General features: G+C 41.5%; 1 protein-coding gene and 1 long non-coding RNA gene across 2 annotated transcripts in view; one reads left to right on the top strand and one right to left on the bottom strand.

Moving 5' to 3' along the window:
• Positions 1 to 23149, top strand: part of LOC308376374 (coiled-coil domain-containing protein 60-like) — a gene marked incomplete at both ends in the record, with an annotated part of 57148 nt that overhangs the window by 18646 nt on the left and 15353 nt on the right. The window contains one exon of the mRNA XM_080852669.1: positions 14250 to 14354. Coding sequence (XP_080708795.1) covers positions 14250 to 14354 — 105 coding nt within the window. The remainder of the gene's footprint in view (positions 1 to 14249; positions 14355 to 23149) is intronic.
• Positions 451 to 1701, bottom strand: LOC308376500. Its single transcript, XR_013968915.1, has 2 exons — positions 1614 to 1701; positions 451 to 1262 (listed from the first exon to the last, which is right to left on the bottom strand). It is a non-coding gene; the product is annotated as an uncharacterized lncRNA (long non-coding RNA).

The following is a 23149-nucleotide window of genomic DNA, read 5'->3' as shown; positions in this document are numbered from 1 at the left end:
GAACACTTGATTACACGTGGGGGTGTCATGCTGATTTTAATTCAACTTCCAGTTTCAGGATCAATCACTTCACAGTTTGTTCTTTATTTGGCTGCATTATTGGCCAACTCACTAGCTTGCTGCTTCACTGTGGCCCGGGAGAGAGAGAGAGAGAGAGAGAGAGAGAGAGAGAGAGAGAGAGAGAGAGAGAGAGAAAGAGTGAGAGACAGACAGAGAGAGAGAGAGAGAGAGAGATGTTTTTTTTATTCATGCCCTGATGCAGCTCAGAGTCCACTGAGCACCTTCACTCGATTACACTTGCCACTGGCCTGCTGACACTTAAATTATCCAAGTCAAGTAAGGTCAACCTTATTTGTATAGCACATTTAAAAACAACAGGAGTTGGACCAAAAGTGCTTTCCAATCAAAGAAAAGAGACAAACAAATAAAAAAAGGAAATAAACAACTAAAACAAATAAATAGACCAATTTATTTATAAAACATTTCAATGAATACTTACAACTTAATAAAAAAGTAATTTATATGAGTAAAACAATAAAAACCAAAAAGAGAGATCAGCAAGCAAAATCTATAAGCAATAAAGGGAAATTGGTAACACATAGAGACAATAAAAAAATGGATAAATACAACCATACAAATTTAAATCAAATGAAAGCTCTATTAGTTAACTTTAATGAACACAGTTACAGACCAACAAGTTAGAAGTAGGAATAGCCTTGACAAAAAACCATACAGCAACCTCAGACTAGGAGAACTTGGAGCACAAATGAAAACTAAGATGCACTAAAAAAGATCACCAAATTAAGATCCAGGTAATGTCAGTGTGTAAAAGTACATTTTTAGTCTAGTTTTAAAGTGTCAGTAGTAGGCAGCAGATCTGATATAAAGTATGAGGCTATCCAATAATTTAGGACCAACAATAGTAAAGGCTCAATCCCCTTATATGAAGGTTAAACCAGTAAAAGTTCATTGGAGGATCTTAGGGCCCTTGACGGAGCATTAAGGGGTCAGGAAATGTAGGCTGGAGCTAGATAATTCACAGCCTTAAAACAAACAATAAAATCTTAAATCAATCCTAAATTTCACTGGGATCCAATGCAGTGTAGCTTTAACAGGTGTGAAATGATAAAACTTCTTCTTCTTGTTCTTCGCCTTCTCACTCCAGAGTGGAGCATAGGCCATCGATAACACGTTTCCACCGGACTCGATTTTGCACCAGCTTTTCCAAAGTCCTCCAGCTATCCTCCTCCCCTTCTCATAATCTTTAGGGGGAAATTCCGCACTTAAGCAATTGTTCTCATTTGGTAAAATGCTGCACTAACCACATAATTTATTTGTGGATCAAGCACATTGTCAATGTCTGCACTGGTGGGACAAAACAATACTAACCTCTGTCTCGTCTCATTCAGGAAGCTGTTATCAGCACTTAAAGGTGCAATAAGGATCAATAGCTATTCGCTAAAGGTATGCTAGCAGCTAAAACTAACGAAATCTCTTGAAATGTGCTGACTTTGACATTATGACAAACTAGTTACTCAACGACTGTCCTTACACAGTCAAACATCAAGCAAGTGCAACACAAGACTAAGCAAGACGGCAAATAAGCTACTTACTAGATCGGCATAAGGTAAACAAGTCAGGTCGGCGGGCTGCGGCAGGCGAAACTACAGAACGCAGTTACATGCCTATCGACCCTGCTATGCCAATGGCACCGACGCGATTCTCCATATTAAATGTCATTGTAGCGCCCCAATTTTTTTTAAGCTGTTATTTTAAGGTTAAACTGCTTATCCTAACCCTAATCCTGAAGCATAATTTTTGCATAATGCACCTTTAATATCATCCAGAACTTAAAACCATCTAGACAGCCAAAAAGTGATTGTAAACTCTATCCTACGCTTTCTTAATATCTATCTAAGGTGCAATAGATAGAGTGAGAGCAGATGGTGACCTTATATCGAACCCTGGTGAACTTGAGAGGGGGGCAACATTCATGAGAACATGATAACATGATATCGGATAAATCAGAGGCAAACCACTCAAGTGTTTTCCTCTTATCCCAACACAAGGTTCGAAGCGCTCAAGTAACACTCTCTGGTCCGCTGTATTGAAGGCAGCAGTCAGATCTAACAGCCCTTTCAGTCAATGGTAAGCAAGCAGGTAGTTTGTAACTTTTCAGTTATCAGACTGAAGACTGCTGTGCATTGCACGGAACCCAGATGGGTGCATGTCAAGGATCCATTTCTCAGTCAGATTGCTTTGTATTGAAAAAAACCTTTGAATAAAAATGAAAGCTTAGAGATACGTCTGAAACGGGCTCTTTAAGCAAACCCGTGTTGTGGGTTTCTTATGTGACACCAGGTCAGCGAGGCAGAAAAGCTACAAGACATTAAAATAATCCAGCGTAGAGAAAGTATAACGCATATTGTGACAACCAGTGCCTGAAGCTGATATTGATGGTCTGATCCCATTAATCTTTTCAACCAAATAGTTTCAAAATCGTCACTGAAGAGTTAAGAGGAAGTTGTGCAACTAGAGTTAAGAAAAATATATTGATAGTATTAAACAGGGCCCTAGGCCGGTGGTTCTGTGACACAAATTCTGCCAGGCAGTCATTTCTTGCTTTTTTTACGGCTTTCTGATTAAGAGTTAATAGAAGAGTCACGCATGATATCATAAGACACCTGTAATCTATCCCTTTCCCCATTTGCAGTCAGCCATTCTCCATATTTGCCTAATATATTTTGAATCATCATTAAACCAGGGTTGAGTTTTCAGTTAGACTCTGAAGACTCTAGAAATTGGTGTGTAGGAAACCCAAACGTGGCTGGCCGTAGAGCTCTTCATCTGTTGCTTAACAAACACTGGAGGGCATGTGTCTGATGGCTGATCAGATATATATGTATCAGATACCACAAGATCACACATAGGTATAACCATGTAACAACACTAAGTCAAGTATGACCCTTTTTGGGGGGAGGATTGGTGACAGATTGGACTAAATTGAAACAGTCGATTGTGTTGAGGAGGTCTTTGACAAGAGGTGTACAGAACTAGGGCGAAACACACAAATGTTAAAAACTTCAACGATTAAAATTCTATCCACAATCGGAGTACCCAAGACGTCTGTGAACTCACTTATTAAGCTTTGGCTAGCTTTGGGGGGCCGTATAGACTGGAGCACAGAGACAAGGTTATGAGTCCGACAGATCAAAGCTCAATGTGTTCAAACATTGTCTATGCCTGTATCTTCTATGTGAAGTGCCACTAATAGTGGAAATAGTCTATGACCTACAGAGGGAGCTAACGCAGTGGACACTAAAAAGTCTATGACCTACAGAGGGAGCTAACGCAGTGGACATTTAATAGTCTATGACCTACAGAGGGAGCTAACGCAGTGGACACTAAATAATCTATGACCTACAGAGGGAGCTAACCCAGTGGACACTAATAGTGTAAATAGTCAATTACCTACAGAGGGAGTCAACCACTGATCTAAAAAAGAAACTGGATAGCGCATCCCATGGTATCAAAGTGAGGCCACACGAAAATCATGGCGGCCATTTTTTTGGGACCACTTTCCTGCTTGAGACCAATGATTATGACGGGCGATGAATATTAGATACAAGATATTTAATGAATTTGCATATTAAGCCTTATAGTAATTTCAAGTTTTCATAAACCTTGTTATATAGCTTGTGTTTGCTTGATATATATAATTATTATATGGCAACGACAGTACAAGCATTCTGATTGGCTAAGGGGTAGTCATGCCAGCCGCGTATTGACGTTCTAGCCGGTCTGCGGTCTGATAACTATTGTTATTGCACTCCGTTGACATCGATCTTAAAAATGAGTGATACCATGTACCAAGTACTAAACATTACATCCTTAAAAATTAGCGATATATCAACAGCCATGAGCATGTATTGATAGAATCAGGACTCCTATTATGAAATTATCTGAGAACAGGAAACTAGTTGAATGTCGTGGTACCACGACAGTTGAAGAATAAAGACTCAAGAATTCGCGAACATTTTGATATCGGGTTATACTTTATAGGACTTTATAGTACAGGGCCTCGTTTCCCGAACGCGCACTTAGCCTAAAAAGCACTTGAAATCGTTCGTAAGAGGAATCCTACGTTGCAGACGGGTTTCCCAACGACGCACTTAGCTTAAGTGTATCTTTCGTTGAGAAGAATTTTACGTGTGGTCAGGACCAGTAGTAACTTCACACTTAGCGATTTAATCCACCAGGGGCGTCGTTCGACCGTCGTTCGGAAGAAAGGGGAATTAAAAAAAAAAACATGGCTACTTGAAGCGAGGAATATTTTACATTAATAAAGCTATCTACACAACTTTTTATATGTTTATAATGACTCGGTTTGATCTGAAATGTGCTACGCGACCAATGGAGAAAATGTAGGTCTTAACTGAAGCTTTGAAACAGTAGTTTTATGGCACAATTAGCGCTTATGCCACCACTCCATTGGCTTAAATGGTAGCTTCTAGCTAGATGGTTGTATACATATATATTTGCAATGTTCTTCATTGAAACTTTTTTTAAATCGCTAGTTTCATAGCTCATACAGTCACGCATGACGTACGCTTCAAACCCCTCGACACCTTATCCAGGGGTGTCGGTCGGCCTATTGTAGAAGAAATCCAAACGATGTTTCTGTGTATAGCACATCATGAGAATGTCATTGTTTCACCTGCCTATTCCCATCAAAATAGAAATAAAGAATATTGAGTATTTGAAAATAAAGATTAGGCTATACAAAACTAGTGCAGTGCCCGTAGGAATTATGCATTCTGTAGTGTTAGCAGACGTAGGGCTGTTGGGTAGTGTAATGGCAAGACATATTTGCACTCCACATAGGTACAGGTTACACTGAAGTATTATTGTGAAGCATGTTTCCTTTTCATTAAGAAATGGAGAGTTACCAACAAATAAAGTTTGAGATTATGTAGTGGATGCAGTTGAATATACTGTAGATGTCAACGTTGCTGTCTAAACTATAAACTAAATGTCATAAAGAAAGACATTATTTAAAATGAAGTTATGGTTGAAATAGGATCACTTCTTTATTGTAAGGGTAAGTGTAGGGTAAGAATGGTCATGCAGTTGGACTCAAATGTAGGTTAATTTTATTGAATGTATGTAGCCTACTGTACTGTATGACTTCGATGATGCTAGCTTTGACGGCCCACTCTCAGACAGATCGTAATTAATGTCCTTACAATGGGAACACAGTTTAAATAGGCTTCTCTGCTGGAGATGGCGTTACTATCCCCGCCCCGAATTCAGTGCACATTGCACGTTCAATGCACGCATAGGCGAGCTAATTTCACAGCAATTAACGTAAACAGGTTAACCTGACGTAAACAGCTCCTAAGAGCTACTTAAGAACTCGTGCACGTTGCGCTCGTGCACCTGACTTTAAGTTGATGGTTGGGAAACGCACGTACATAGAAAGTGTTACTTAGTGTACGATGTCGCGAAAATCCACGTAGGCCGTTAAGATACGTCGTTATCGGGAAACGAGGCCCAGGTCAGTACAATTCAGAAGCAGCGAAAATGTGTTATTGAAAGTGATGATGAAGACTTGACTACTATATAAAACCTTGTGTTTAACTGTAAATTAAAGCCATTTAAGCTGAGCCCTGTTGTCCGTTTTCTATTGATCATTGTAACTTGAAGTTAGCAAGTCATTGTTTGCTAGGCAACACCTGAAACACTGTGTCGTGAGAAGACTTGAGAGCTGAACAAAACGACATGTTTTCTATTTACAATTACCATTTATTCTCAAAATGAAAAGAGTTAAAAATGCCATTTAATAAACAACTTACTAACCTCGACCGTTCGGTCATGCAGGTAAATTATCAGACTTCGGCTTTGCAGTATCTACCTTGCTATCGCTCGGTCGATACGTTACGGCCTCAGTCTGATAATTTACCTGCATGACCTCACTCTCGGTTAGTAAGTAGTTATTATCTCCCTCTGGAACGAAATACTGTTTTCTGTTTGGCTAATGGGGTGTACATTAAGTTTTTTATAGATGGTCACCTTGGACGTAGTCCCAGTAGAAAAGTTAAATCGCCGTTCCATATCAATGCCCTTGAATGGTTACCATTGACAACCAACGTAACGTTTATTTTTTGACAGGTAGGATAAATCGAACCAAGATGGCGGCCTGTTGGGAGAAGTTAGTGGGAAATGTTTTGTGTGAATTACAGTTTTTTACGATCGGATACACACAATTTTGACTGCCTTCGTTTTGTTTTTCAATCTCCTCACACAATAAGCACAACCACACACCCAATGAGCAAAACACCTCAGATCCATTGCAAAATGAAACACTCTTGTAAAATCTATACACTCATTTAACAAAACCATATTTTGCTACCATATGAAACACACACTTTGCATATACTGAATTCTGTTTGTACCACTTACACACTTCTGTTATAAACCTAAAACACTTTTAGCAATACTACTTCTCAGTGATTAGAGTAGTGTAAGTGAAGTACATAGAGAAAGTGAAAATACACAATACAGTAAAAACACTACCCAAGACCAATGCTGATGAAAATATTATTTACGTAATTCTCTCCATATACCCAAATCAGTCAACATGTCAACATGGAGAATCACAACAAAACATGTCCCAGTTTTCATGCTACTTCAGTAGTGTGTATAACACTGTAAGCTCAGCAAATATCAGACAAAGGTGAAAAGATGTTTCCAGTACAGGTTACAATTCCATTTACAGTAAAAAAGGATCAGAAAAAAATGAAAATACAGTACAAATAAAGTTGCATTTTACCCTGATGTCTTTTTAGGATTTGTCAGTGTCGCCAGTGTTGACTGAGAGACCTGATGGACATTACTGTATTGAAAATGGCATGGTCACCGATAATGTTCGCTTGAATTTCTCTGAGCCTGATAGCATTACGTATTTATTTGAATATGGGCCTGTCCTCCTTTGAAGTTTATTTGATACATTTGGTCTTCTTCTTCTTTGAGCACATTTTCCTCCTGCTTCAGGTCTTCCTATTCCTCTACTTTCACCTTGACCTCAGCCTCATGGCATGGCCTCGGCCTCTTCTCTTCCTCCTTCTCCTCTGTGGATTCCCCCTCTCACCCTCACTCTTCTTCTTCTGACTCCTTCCATTTTGGTTGAAGACAGATTACAGTTACTCATCTGCTGCATTTCTATAGTGCTTAAACCTGTTTTTTGTGTCTACAATTAAGCAATCATGTGTTTGGGCACTTGATGGCTGTGTTTATTTAACCGGCTCATTGGTGTGGTAACTTGACAGAGTGTTTTGGAATTGCAAGGAAGTGACCTCTTGATATATGTCTGTGTCTAAAGCATAAAAGTGTTTTTAGTGCTTTGCAAATCACTTGTGTGTATGGTTTCGCAAAAAGTGTGATGTTTAAATGTGCTTATAGTTGTGCAGATCTGAGCCGTTGTTTTGCTCCTTGAGTGAAGGTTTTGATAATTGTGTAATACTTTTGATTTTAGTGTGTATCCGATCGTAAAAAACTGTAAGCTATCTACACGACTTTTTATATGTCTAAATTGACTGGGTTAGTTGTTTATGTGCTATAAGAATGTTGCAGAGTATTGTAAGTCTTAACTGAAAGTCTCAAATATTATTTGTAGGCGGCTGCTAACGCTTAGACCAAAAATCCATTGAAACACATAGTAGCTAGCTATCCTCACTGCTAACGTTGCTCTCACACGCGAGTTAGTGGCGATATCCAAATCAATATAAACAAATATTAACAAAGTTGAAAGTGTCCCATTGTAGCTTTTGTTATTTGAATGGCAGTCACTGGGCATAGGTGCGAGTCCAGCCTGAAAAACTATTGGACCCCAAGTAGTTGAGAGGAAGCGATGGAGTGACATTTTAACGGCCAGTGGTCCAGCTCACACGGCTAACTCGACTGCTCCTCAACGCCTTGCTGTCGATTGTGAGCCTTCGACCAAAATTACCAAACTTGACCTCCCTGTTGCTCTGTCCAACTTCACCATCAACTGAAACGTGCAGTTCAACTTTAAATAGTAAAACCTTATAAACAACACCTGTGTCCGTGTGTCCGTTTACAAAGGAGAGCTCATGAGTGACCACTTTGCAGTAATGCCCGGGGAAACTAAAGGTCATATGATATGATAAGGTATGATAAGACAGTTAAATTAACAGTAAGGGGGAAGGGTCTGTTCCACGCACTACTTTCTCTAACGGGAGCACTAGGCTTCAAATCAAGAATTCATCAGGTTATTATGCATATTAAGTTTCCTAAAGTTAAAGGAAATTCTAAATAATAATAATAATAAAAACATTTTTGGATGTTGTAAAGAGGAGATAAGCGGGATAATTGCCTTCGAGCTGTACAGTTCTACAAAGATAATGAACTTCGCGGAGCAACTCCACACCGCTGCGCGTCGTGGAGTTCTTTGCCCCGCAGCGTCCATTATCTTTGTAGAACTGTACAGCTCGTCGGCCGTTATCCCTTACATATTTGCAAATATTGAAACTTGTTCCTCTATCGTATTTTATAAGTGTTGATGATTAGAACCTGGCCAATTACTATAAGGCTTAATATGCAAATTCATTAAATATCTTATATATAATAATCATTGGTCTCAAGCAGGAAAGTGGCCCCAACAAAATGGCCGCCACGATTTTTCATGTGGCCTCACTTTGAAACTGTCAGAAATCATGGGATGCGCTATCCAGTTTCTTTTTGAGATCAGTGGGAGCTAACCCAGTGGACACTAATAGTGTAAATAGTCAATGACCTACAGAGGGAGCTAACGCAGTGGACACTAATAGTGTAAATAGTCAATGACCTACAGAGGGAGCTAACGCAGTGGACATTTAATAGTCTATGACCTACAGAGGGAGCTAACGCAGTGGACATTTAATAGTCTATGACCTACAGAGGGAGCTAACGCAGTGGACACTAAATAGTCAATGACCTACAGAGCAGGGATGGATTAACGAACGGGCCTACCGGGCCCAGGCCCAGGGGCCCATGAGCTCAGGGGGCACCTAAGCGAGAGCCTCTGCGTGAAGTCGCTGTAATGTATCTCTTATTTGTGGTTGAAAAAGGTTGTTTTTTGTTCATTTGCTAATGGCTTTAATTGAGAACCTGTGATATGTTAGAAAATGTGAACGTGCGGCAGGTGCGTAACTATAGACAATGCAGCCAGCGCCGAAGGGTCGTAGGTAAAGCAGACCCTGCTTTCTAAATGTTTCCGAACATGTGGATGATAAAGTGTCGCTTGATAAATGCAACAGTGATCAAGGATGACTATACTAAGAATAACTTAGATCGCTTATGCTATATATTCCCTCAAAATGGCAAACCTGTCTCTGTCATGGTTTCATACATTTTAGGGCGAAATCGTCAGTAGCGATCTATAACACAATTATATGCTTATTGTACATACACTATAGCAACTATTAATACGCCGATTCAATTAAATTGATAATTCCTTATTTAATTTGCTATTTTTGTCATATACAGATATGCAATGATTGCTGGGTAATAAGTATCTTGTTCGCCAATGTCAAGTCTCTATTTGATCATGTGACGAGACGATACAGCTAGTTTAGGCGCAGACTCTGAATGTCAAGACCTACAAGCTTACTGAGCACACCCAGTCACAGTACACTTGCCGAACAACGCTTTACAAACATAAAAGTGGTGATGCATGATTTGCTCTTTCAATGGACAGGATAGCAAGCCCATTCAGCCTCTCCTGCCCCACGCTGCTCACGTAGGTCTTAATCAGTTTCAATTTGGAAAATAATCACTCAGCTGTTGCCCTGTCACATGTAATGTCAGAAACAATAGCAGGGCAATGCACCACAGGTGGATGTTACTGAGTAAACTTTGACCTGTTTACTTTCCCAATACAATAGCCAAAGTATGTAATTCGACCTTTAAATCCAACACATTGTTGGTAAAATATATAAACTGCATACGCCTAATGATGTTTCTGTGTGCATGCGTGTTTTGTGAGCGCACATTTTTTTTTCCGCAAAGGGGGGGGGGGGGGGGGGGGGCCTTTAACATACCCAGGCTCAGGGGCCCGTTGCAGTTTGTTTGCCAAGGCCTTTTTCTGGTGTGAATCATCCACATGTCTTTGGGAGAATACAACTTCCAATATTATAAGATAAAATAATGGAACCCACACGACTTGGATGTAAACTGACTTTCCTGTAAAAGGAGCAGCAATCCCAAAACAGATTGAAATTATCAATACAAATAAAGCCACAGGCTGCGCATTCCGCTCTCAATCACAAATGTAATCCCAGAAGACTGCTATAAATATAATCTTCATGGCCTAATGTGGAAATTGGCTCAGAGATAAAAATAATTTGTGGGCCTTAAAGATACAGTCTGTGATTCGGATCCTCTACACACTGAATTTCTGAGTTGGTGCTAAAAGAAATCATGGTGTTTATACACAGTCCTGGCTCTGTAAATGGTTAACACACAAAGTGGCTCCAACTGAGCCATACCCTACTCCAGCCAATCAACACATTGCTTTGGAAGGACGGAAGACAGGGTGTATTTGATTGGCTGTTGAGTTTAAATACCAACAACCTTTCACCAGAATCTCAGACTTGTGACCTCAATGGCAGCTCTTCCCAGTGCAGGTGAGGAGAAGAGGCTGTACTAAAACAACACAAAAGCCCTCTGATGGAGGCTGTTCCGTTCTGACTGTGTGTACTCCTGAGCCAGCAGACTAATAGTGTTCCCTTCCTATGGATTTCACTGAACTGATTGTGGTGTAGAGACTTTGTGGTCTGTAAGGTTTTCTTAGAATGTTTACACACAGTCACAAATGGGTGAAACTGGTTCTGCCCATTTACCCTTTTCAAAACACAATGCTCCCCGCAATATTCTTCTGCTCAACAGGAGCACAAAATCTACATAGACTACAGACCATATCCCAATAATAACCGATCTGAGATATAGCCTGGTAGAGTCAGCCTGGTGCTCCACCTGATTAAGAGGAGGTATATGTCCAGTAGAAGCAGCTGATTATCATAGGAATGGCTAGGAAGGCTGGGGTCTACCCATGAATGGGGCACCTCACAGCCGCCTGGTGCCTTTCTAACACGGCTGCTTTCTGATGCCAGGCAGCAGCTCATGGCCGGATGAGGAAATATTCTGTCTCCTGATTCATTGTGGAAGAGGCTTTGTGTTTTTTTGTCCCTGTTATCCAGTGGCCATTACCCTGTGTAATTTGGTTAGATGGCCATTCTCCATGGCTGGCTGCCATGTTCTCGGGTCAGATTGCCCCTGATGTAGTAAATGATATTTGCCAGTGGATAGAGCACTTTCTTTCTATCATTTTTTCTTATTTTCTTAAAAAAACAAATTCAATGGCTTTTATAATTTTGCTGCAATTTCTCTTCAGCACTACATAAATGACACTATTGATCCCCTCTTCTTTCTCAGATTGCTTTTCCTTTTGTACGAACCAAATGGGATTCTGTGCTGTAGATTCTCTTCTCATACAGACATATACATTTAAAAAACAATTTAGATAGAGCTGAAGCCCAGCACAGCATCACATCTTGAAGTGGCCATTTGAAAACTTTTCAAGATAGTAGCAGTTTTGGATTCAGCTCAGACCGACACACACTGGAGGTGAGTTAAACGTAGCAAAGCAAAGCTTTACAAACGTTTGCTAACACACACTATTGGTCTTAGGAGGTAGTTCTCAGTGAACTAACATGGATGTCGGACTAAAGGATGACTGAATGATATGGAGTGTTTACCAAAAAACATTCAAATTGAAAAGAAAATGCGTTCTCCTCACTGCAAAAATGCTTTTCTAACCTAGTGTTATTACTCTTATATTGAGATGAAAAAATCTAGTTGGTCTTGTTTCTAGCTAAATTGTACTTACCTAGTGCTCTTTGGTAAGGTTATTTTGGCCTATTTCAAGCAAATATTACTTATTTTAAGAAATCTTAACAAGCCAAATTTGCTTAACGCACTGGCAGCCAAATTTGCTTGTTTTAAGCCAAATTTGCTTAACGCACTGGCAGCCAAATTTGCTTGTTAAGATTTCTTGAAATAAGTAATATTTGCTTGAAATAGGCAAAAATAACCTTACCAAAGAGCACTAGGTAAGTACAATTTAGCTAGAAACAAGACCAACTAGATTTTTTCATCTCAATATAAGAGTAATAACACTAGGTTAGAAAAGCATTTTTGCAGTGCTCTGTTTGCCGAATTTGAACGCACCTCTGGTCCAAATTTGTCCCAGATTCAGAGACAATCTGGTTCCAACAATGGCGGCAGTCCTGGAACTAGACAAATCGATACATACAGTAGCAACACGAGCAAACATCAGAGAATTGAAGCAGGAGCAAGAAGAATTTGTAATATTATTCATTGACAGCAAAGACATTGTGGCCTAACTGCCAACGGTGTTTGGGAAAAAGCCTAATAATAACTTTGCACTGTTGACTGCTAAAAGGATATTGATTTATCCTTTTTATCAGAGATTCAGTCAAGTGATGGATTATCAAAATTCAGGTTTAATCTTACAATGATGATCATCAGAGGAGAGAGACGAGACCAGGTTTCACTAAAGATAGTTTCACCTAGGCTGTTTTCACTGACTCACTGTTGAGAGCTCTTCTGTATTTAACTTAGAAGACATGTGGGAGGGGGTGGTTACCAGAATGCTAATTCTTACCTAGGAGACAGAATGGCTAAGATAACTAAGATAATATATATGCATGGGGAGGCCCTGGCCGAGGTGTCATCACTTCCCACAGTGATCAAGGCATACAGGAACTGTGACCATTTGGGTGCTTACAGAATACACAGGAAGCTTTACAATTAACATTATATTACTTTTGACTGTGGACTACATTGAATAATCTAATTTCTAATTTTCAGATACTATGACTGCCAAGTGGTTAAAAAATAACCCGAAGTCTATGCACATTAGGATGCAACAACTGGACCCAATCCACAGTGGAGCGTTGCAAGTCCCTCTTCATAAAGTGAATTTGGGTCTGGTTATACCAGGCTAGATTATTAATGCAACAACCCCCTTTATGCCCTCTTTCATTCTTACACCACGGTTACAGTACCGATCCGGGGTTGGCTTTTTAGGTCTGGTCTCAGCTTGGTTAGATCTATCTGAACCTGGTCACACCATGTTCTGAAACACAGTATTGCCCATATTCAGCTGCTATAGCTAGGATGTTTAAACAACAACAACAACATAATCTTCATGACCCCGCTCTTTGTCATATCACTTATCTGCTCATTGGTAAAGCATTTTGGTTTGAATTTAGAATTACCAGTGCAAATGAATTGTGCTATATAAATAAACCAACCTTGCCTTGCCTTGCCTTGCCTTGCCTTGCCTTGCCTTGCCTTGCCTTGCCTTGCCTTGCCTTGCCTTGCCTTGCCTTGCCTTGCCTTGCCTTGCCTTGCCTTGGTACAGTGCTGACATGGGTTTGACTTTCTGGGTCTGTCCTCAGCTTGGCTGGACGTTTCTCCTCCCTTCATTTTCCCCTGTCAATTATCATTCTGTTTAGATGCTCCTTCAGCCCAATAAGCAAACAAACCCAATTCACACTGTTTGCAAGAAAGTAAGTGCCTCTACCAAAGCTGACAATCAATAAGTGTTTTCTTCTCCTGTCAAATGAGCTGCTTTTGCTGTGTGTAATGCCTCCTCCTGTTCCAGCTCGCAAGCTGCCCGCATAATTGCCTGCTTGTTATTTTACTAGCTTCTACTCCCACAATATATTGAGTTCTTTATTAGAATGATAGCCCCTGCAAATGCTGGGATAAAGCAGACTGCGGAAAGCAGTCTGAGCTGGTTTTTCCTGGGCCGAAGTGGACAATTTATTTTGAACTTGGCAGCTGACAGTACATGCACAAAAGCACAAGCGTAGCTCATCCATGTTGTGATCTATGTGTTGGGGCAAACACAGCAGCCCTGTTGAAATAGTGCTGTACTTAAATTCTGTGTTTTGTCCTTTTGTGTTTGTGTGTGTGTGTGTGTGTGTTTTTGTGTGTGCGTGTGCATGTTTGGTGCGTTTGCGTGTGTGTGTGTGTGTGTTTTTGTGTGTGCGTGTGCATGTTTGGTGCGTTTGCGTGTGTGTGTGTGTGTGTGTGTGTGTGTGTTTGTGTTTGATGCGTGTGCGTGTGCATGTGTGTGTGTGTGTGTGTGTGTGATGCAGGGAGTCGGTGTTTCGCCAGCTGTGCTGTCTGAACTGGCTGCTGGAGGCCCTGACTCTGGGTCGTGCAGGCAGGGCTGCACCCGTCTCCTCATGCTGGGACCCCAGGTAAGTCAGCTATGTTTTATGCTAACTCTCATTCACAGCATGAACACACCATGTCGTCATCATGCCATGGCAATAAGCGACTATAAGCTGCATAAATGTCCTTATACTCTCGGTCATAAGATGGACATAACCATGTCATAGCTACTGTAAGCTGTACCAGTACCCCCATACTGGACCCCAAAGAATTCTGGTAACACTACATTTTATTTCATTATTATACGGCTCTTTAGAATGTTCCAAAAAGTACCGCTGGTTTGAATGGGCCATCCCAATGTTCGCCGGTGAATATTTCCTGATAATTCACCGCTGCGAAAAGATAATGGCCGCTGTCATTGGCAACCGGTTTTGTGCTTCTAATTCACATCTTTCATATCATTCCGCAAGAAGTCCGGTCTCGTAACGTAACATGTTAATTTGAAGTCAGCAAGTAATGGGTTGCTACGCAACACCTGAAACTTCAAAGTTCTATTTGCTTGAAGAACTATTTATTTCTTAGCAGAAATCACGAAACGGCAACCAAATCATTAAAAAGAGGTATTTTGGAGGAATGTCTTCCGTCGTTTTTGGCAGGATTTATTTTTGGATAATGACCTCCTGACAATACATTATCCCTTACATAAAGTACCATGACATGGCATAACATAACCATTTCATTTTTTTTTATCAATAATCTATATATTTGTTTTAGTTTTTCTCTTTGTCTTTAGCGTTTTTAATTTTTTATTATTATTATATTTGATTATTGTGATTGATTGTTTTGCCCTGTAAAGCACCTTCATTTAATTTTAAAGTGTGCTATATAAATAAAATCCATTATTATTATTATTATAATATCTAATGATCAAACATCAAAACTGTCAAACATCAAACTTTATCAGAATCAGAATCAGAATCAGAAAGGTTTTTACTGCCAAGTAGGTTTTCACCTACCAGGAATTTTTTGTGGGACGTTGGTGCAAACAATTAACATACACAATAAACAATACACATATTAGTTATTATACACATATTGGGCCCTATCTTGCACCCAGCGCAATTGACATTGTCACCGACGCATGTATCATTCCTATCTTGCACCCGGCGCACAGCGCGATTTTCCCTCCAGAGGCGCGCTTCGAAATTAACTTGCGTCGACATGGGCGGGGGCGGAACAGAGAAGGCGTTTCTCTGGCGCAAGTGGTATTTTGCAGTTTCAAAAAAAACGCCGTGCGCCGTGCGCCATTGACCAAAAAAAAGCTGGTCTAATGTGAGGCGCAATGTCTAAAGTCTGTAACGCGTATTCAGAACGCTATTTTAAGGGCGCATGTGCTTGCCCGCACAGTATAGGACCTGTAGGCTACACTTTACTTCTGTCGTCTTCACGAGAGATTTACACCAATTGTTTGGCAAGCCATATAATTACAAGGAAAATAAAGTATTTACCACATGAGGAAATCATTGTGATATCCGTATCCAAGACATTTAAAAACTAGGCATACATCTAGCGTACACAATTGACCCAAATGATTCAGGTTAATTGAAGCTGCGTGACATTTGATTTATTGTATGGCTTTGTTGCATTTATTTAATGCCAGTATTATTATAAATCTTGTAAACTCATCTCTGTGTATGTGGACTTTATTTATGTACCTTGGGTTTGGTCAGCTGGTGCACTGGCTTGGGTGCCGATTTCCATGCCCCCAAATCCCTGCACGCTCTCAGGCGTGAGGGTAGACGTGGCGATGTCCTCTGCTGCCGTCAGATCCTGGGTCGAGGCAGATCCACCTCCCGTGAAGGCACGAGAACGTGTGTTACCTTCCAGCTTGGATGTCCCACGTCTCCGGACGTCATTATAGCGTTTTCGGCAACGTTTTCGGGTGCCCCGTTGCAGAAACAATCACGGCAATATCTTGACATGCTTGCTTGACTTTGCTTACTTTTGGAGGGTTTCTCGCATCCTCATATATATCTATCTTCCGGCTTTTTACAAAGCCATGCAATAAATCAAATGTCACGCAGCTTCAATTAACCTGAATCATTTGGGTCAATGTGTAGGCTACATGTATGCTTATTTTTAAAATATCTTGGATATGGATTTCACAATGATTTCCTCAAGTGGTAAATACTTTATTTTCCTTGTAATTATATATGGCTTGCCAAAAAATTGGTGTAAATCTCACGTCGGTCTCCTCGGCTGTGAACTTCTCCGGTCTTCCACCAGGTAATTCCGCCATCAAAATAACAAGCCGCTATGGACTATGCGCTTCTCGCTCTTAAAGGGAATGTGAAATGACGCTCCGATTGGTTTATTGCATATTACGCCCAAACCACACCTATGGCTGAGTAACCTCCTTTGGACCAACCCTTTTGACACTTGCGCTGGACGCAAGTGTGTTTTTTCCGCCGTTAAAATAGCAACTGCGCCATAGAGCCGCCCACACAGCTACTTGCGCTTGGCGCCGTCCTACTTGCGTTTCTGATCGGCAAGATAGGGCCCATTAAGTTATTAATCTTAGGAAAACGAAATATAAAATATATTTAAAAATGTACAGAATATATTAAATGGAAAATGCAGGACTAGTGTGCAATACAGAGTTCAGGACTAGTCCGTGTTGGGGGGCTGGGGTCCAGGGCCTTGTTAATGAGGCCAGCCGCAGACAGGAAGAAGCTGCTCTTGTAGCGTGAGGTTTTGGTCCTGATGGACCGCAGCCTTCTGCCGGAGGGGAGGGTCACAAAGAGTTTGTGACCAGGGTGGGAGGGGTCGGCCATAATCTTCCCCGCACGCCTCAGGGTCCTGGATCCATACAGGTCCTGGAGAGATGGCAAATTGCAGCCAATAACCTTCTCCGCTGAACGAATGACAGTTGCAGTCTGCCATGAGATCAGCACTAACACTGATACATCATTAGACATAATCTATCATAAAAGCTCATGACCACATGTGGCGTATACCATGACATCTTAATGATGTTTATGGTTATTGTAGTTTCATCGCTGCCAGAACTTGATTTTGTATTCTAGAATTCTGACTGTTTATTGCTTCCCAACGTTCCAGAGCAGCTGGGTCTGTAGTGGATGTGCACCGCCACAGGGTCAGCTCTGCTATACAGCTGTAGAGGCCTTTAAAACCCCATCTGTCAGGGGATACTTGCATGCTTATTCATTAGCTTGTATACAGTACATACATTACTGTCATTTTCACCAGCTTAGAATGATGTATATAGGCCATAACAAATATGGAAATATTAGAAAAGATATTTGGAATTATAATTATTAATTTCAATTTGTATTTGGAATTGATGCTTTTTGTTGCATTCTTACACATAGGACATTTCTGAAACAATCCAGCACCCTGGTATGGATTGGAGATCTAGAAATAGCATTTTGGTGATGCTACTCTCTGGAAGATTTGTTGTCACTGTAAGGTAGTGGGCATACGTTTGGATGGAACTCATCTCACCTCATTACCAAACTTTCACCAGGTTTTTTCCAGATGTGTTCTCTCATGATGCTTCAAAAAGATACAAAAATGAATGAAGCCTCTGCCTTTCAATGAGCTGAGAGACAATTAGATACCGAGATGATGTGTGATTAATGACGCCCTGGAGAGAGGACATGACGGATGGCGCAGACATCAGTGGAAGAGTTAAAGGAGCCTGGGGCTGACAGGTGGTGGAGGATGAATTTGGAAGGTGGGGTAAGGGAGAGGGAGGAGGTGGTGGTGGTGGGTGTAGAAGCCACCCCCTAAAGGGAGAGACAGCTAATCACCCCTCACACTACCAATAGTCGCCGCCGGTTTCTTCCTGAAATATCATCCAGCCTGAGAAACACGGAACATATGACACCGTCTTACAAAAGCAGATAAACTTTGTCCACCTGGCACACTTCTGAAGCCTCTCTGTCCGAGAGTAATCACTGAGTACGCTAAACGGTGTCGTGCTCCAGTAATGTGGAGAAGAGATAAAGCTGTGTGTGTGTCAGAGCATGTGAGCGGAGCGGAGCGGAGCGCCGCCCAATTCCCGCTCCCCGCTCAGGAGGATGTCCGCTCATTAGTGATGGGAAGTTCGGATCATTTTACCGACTCGAATCTTTGAATCTCGTTCAGTAAAATGAACGAATCTTTTTCGAGTCATTCGTTCATTTCAACGGGGGGGGGGGTTTGTGTGCTACTCAACATTTTTAAATTTTATAGCCAATTCACTGACGTAAATACGTCCACTACAAACACGTATCATATTTTCATGGAGGTTACTACATGTAAACCAGCAGATACTAATTCCTGCATTCAAATAATATATTATGAAAGTTTGGATGAAATGGTAATTTATTATCACATAACCATTTAATGATCACGGCAAACAATTACGCTGCACTGAACTGTAAGTAAAGTTTTAAAAAGTTAAAATAACTAAACCTGTAATTATTTCTTGTGAACGAATATCATTCACGTCTTACTAAACATAGACACTCGAAAGTGAACAAGGTTAATAAGTCCTTTCTGTTTCCTCTTCTGAGCCTATGCAGGTTACGTGAAAAAATATCCAGAGCCCAGTCAAAATGAACGAAACATTTCGGTTTTCTCTAGCTTCCCATGCTGAGCCTATGCAGATCACGTGCTTGTATCCGGCAGATGACCTAATCGTTCACCTCCCGACCGTCTTTGGATCAACGTTTCGTTCATCTGCCGGATATCGGTCTTTCGTTCAATGATTCGTTCTTTTGCCGGATATCAGTCTTTCGTTCAATGTTTCGTTCAATGTTTCGTTCAATGTTTCGTTCTTTTGCCAAACGTGTCTTTGGGTCAATGATTCGTTCTTTCGCCAACGTGTCTTTGGATCTATGATTCGTTCATCTGCCGGATATGGGTATTTCGTTCAATGATTCGTTCTTTTGCCGGATATCGGTCTTTCGTTCAATGTTTCGTTCTTTTGCCAAACGTGTCTTTCGTTCAATGATTCATTCTTTTGACAACCGTGTCTTTGGATCTATGATTCGTTCATCTGCCGGATATGGGTCGTTGGATCCTTTTCCACGTGACCTGCATAGGCTCAGTACAGTCAGCTAGAGGAAACAGAAATGATTCGTTCTTTTTCCGACTGGGTCTCTCGGATACGGGTCTTTAGATCATTTTTACGTGACCTGCATTCAACAAATCATTTCTGTTTCCTTGGCTTAGCCAATGCAACAGTCCCAGTTGTCCCGATGCGCGGTCATGAACGAGAAAAAGAACAAATCTTTTTTTGAGAGGACTCGTTACTCTCTAGTCGTTGTAAGGATTCGTTCAAAATGAACGAATCGTTCACGAACGACACATCACTACCGCTCATTCGCTCTGCCGCTCAACGTTGTGCCAGGGCGCTCCGCTCAAAACCGCTCCGCGCTCATCTTAAATTTCCTGCCGCTCCGGCGAAATCGCTCCACGCTCCGCTCAAATTTTTAGGAGAAATTATTTTCTGACATTTTCCCTTCATGTAATTATGTCAGGGCCCTGGGACATATGGCGTTTGATTTAATGATGTCACCGATACATGTGTCAAGTCTCATTCAGTTACTCGAAATGATGCAGACAAACGGACGGTCATATCTAGCCTGGTGACACCAGCCTACGTATTTCCGCCTGAATTGATTTCAAGCTCATACTCAGTCTGGCCTAACCCCGTTGACAATCGTCTCCAGGACTCAAAATTTTGTAGGACCAATCAGCGAACAGTTCAGAGCTGTGACGCAAAACTCGCCTTGGAGGAAAAGACACGAAAAGCTATCGGAAAAGTTGTCTCAACTCTCGAGAACATCAGAAAATTAAAAGGAGAACAAGAGTATTTTCTTTTAAGTTTTATGATTGGAAAGGACGTTGTAGCTCTTCTCCCAACTGGCTTTGGGAAGAGTTTAATCTACCGAATGCTTACTAAACGTTGCTGATTGGTTAAGGGAACTCCAATGATTTTAAACCTCAAGATAAGCACCCGCCTGTGAGGGACCGGGCGGTCACCCCACGTTGTTTTGGGAGGTCGCGACTGGACTGGGTGGTGTAGTTGGGAAGAAGGGTGCAGGAGATGGTGGCTTTCATATAAAAATATATTTCTGTTTTATTCACTGGGGGAATTCTCTACATCAACCCCAAACCATTGCACACAAAATAAACAAACATAAATCACATACAAAACGCACTCACAGTGCTTCATTGATCTAGGCAGAATGTTCATTTGCAGAATCAAGCTAGGCAAATCTCACTTAGCAGAAATAGACTATTGCACAATTAACCACGCAGACTTAACAAGGCACAATTCACTATGTAGACTTAAACTAGGCACAGTTCACTATGCAGACCAATACTAGGTACAATTCACTACACAGACTTAAATGAGGCACAATTCACTATGCACTCACACAAGGCACAATTCACAATTCACTACGCAGACTCACACTAGGCACAATTCACAATGCAGACTCACACAAGGCACAATTCACAATTCACTACGCAGACTCACACTAGGCACAATTCACTACGCATAGGTTAACTATAGTCTAATTCTTACTAAGCACCATTAGTACTTAACACAGATCAGCAGAGCAAACAAAACAAGGCACAAGGTGTCCACACAGCTAGACACAGTTTCCCTTCCACCTCACAACAGGTATGGGTTTCTCACAAATGCCTTGTCAATGCTTTCTGTTCAAAAGCTCTCTGCAAAGTTCTCATGGCCATCTCCAGAAAAGTCTTACTCCATGAACATGAGACGCCCTTTAAATAGGGGCCAGCTGAAGTCAATTGAAGCAATTTGGCCTCATGGGTCCAGCCACTATGGTGGGGGAGCCTGGATCGAACCATTGTGGTAGGGGAGTCCACCCAACACCAGGGCCAAACTCCTCATTATACAGTGAGAAGGGGAAGAAAATTTCACCTTCTCACATTTCCTTCCCCTTCTGGAGTCTCGCAACACGGTGGCGAGACAAGACGGCCACCACGCTTCCGGCTCCAGCTCCTGCTGCTGTTCCAGCTCTTGCTGCAGCTCAAGCTGAGCTGCCGGTAGTCCAACTCCTGCCGGGTGGGTCATGCAGTCCTTCCTTCTTCCCCCCAGTGTCTCCGTCAGCGTCACAATCCCACCGCTGCCACCAAATGTGAGGGACCGGGCGGTCACCCCACGTTGTTTTGGGAGGTCGCGACTGGACTGGGTGGTGTAGTTGGGAAGAAGGGTGCAGGAGATGGTGGCTTTCATATAAAAATATATTTCTGTTTTATTCACTGGGGGAATTCTCTACATCAACCCCAAACCATTGCACACAAAATAAACAAACATAAATCACATACAAAACGCACTCACAGTGCTTCATTGATCTAGGCAGAATGTTCATTTGCAGAATCAAGCTAGGCAAATCTCACTTAGCAGAAATAGACTATTGCACAATTAACCACGCAGACTTAACAAGGCACAATTCACTATGTAGACTTAAACTAGGCACAGTTCACTATGCAGACCAATACTAGGTACAATTCACTACACAGACTTAAATGAGGCACAATTCACTATGCACTCACACAAGGCACAATTCACAATTCACTACGCAGACTCACACTAGGCACAATTCACAATGCAGACTCACACAAGGCACAATTCACAATTCACTACGCAGACTCACACTAGGCACAATTCACTACGCATAGGTTAACTATAGTCTAATTCTTACTAAGCACCATTAGTACTTAACACAGATCAGCAGAGCAAACAAAACAAGGCACAAGGTGTCCACACAGCTAGACACAGTTTCCCTTCCACCTCACAACAGGTATGGGTTTCTCACAAATGCCTTGTCAATGCTTTCTGTTCAAAAGCTCTCTGCAAAGTTCTCATGGCCATCTCCAGAAAAGTCTTACTCCATGAACATGAGACGCCCTTTAAATAGGGGCCAGCTGAAGTCAATTGAAGCAATTTGGCCTCATGGGTCCAGCCACTATGGTGGGGGAGCCTGGATCGAACCATTGTGGTAGGGGAGTCCACCCAACACCAGGGCCAAACTCCTCATTATACAGTGAGAAGGGGAAGAAAATTTCACCTTCTCACATCTCGGAAACCAAAATGCATTGGGTTGGCCCAGACTGAAAGACTGAATGAAATGGAGTCACAGGCTGGTAATGGCCAGGCTAGGTCATATCACCTAACCTGCTGATAATAATGGGCCTAAACCCGTATGACTGTCAAGTTTTTGACCGAAAAGTGTCACGTTTATCTTGCTGTACCAATAAAAGTGTAAACAAATCTGAGTTATCGTCAGACCCATCGCTTTGCAGGAACGTTTTGTGTGTTAATCGCCTACAACTGCAGGATTACCCAAAGCTACAACTGACAAAGTTTACACTTAGATAAATACCCGTAAACTCATTCCAATATCGTAAAAAGGTACTAGAAGATGTGATAACAGTACAAGGACAGTTAACAAGTCATCTTTGAGTCATCAACTACGACCAGGTATGATAAACAGCTATCTAGCCCACTCCATACAGCAAATAAGGTCGTGGTTAACAGAGCCTTCTGGAAAATGGATTTAATTTGTTTGGCAATAAGTAGCACAGCTATAAGTGTTGACCCGAGGTTACATAGCGATAACAACCTGGCTAATGTTAGCTAGCAAGGGAACGAGCTACAGCTAAGTGGCCAATGCTAGCTAATGTCACCAACCTAAGGAGTAACACATTTAGCGAGCGGGCAAATACATAAAAGCAACTAATGACTTGCAATTCACCCATTCGTACAAGCTAGCGTATATTTATCCGTGTATTGGGCATGAAACTGTAATGGCTCCATTGGAAACTATCGGTA

This window comes from Sprattus sprattus (genome assembly GCF_963457725.1).
Source record: "Sprattus sprattus genome assembly, chromosome: 15".
Classification (NCBI taxonomy): domain Eukaryota; kingdom Metazoa; phylum Chordata; class Actinopteri; order Clupeiformes; family Clupeidae; genus Sprattus; species Sprattus sprattus.
Note: the sequence above shows the minus strand (reverse complement) of the source record. Positions and strands in the feature narration are given on the sequence as shown.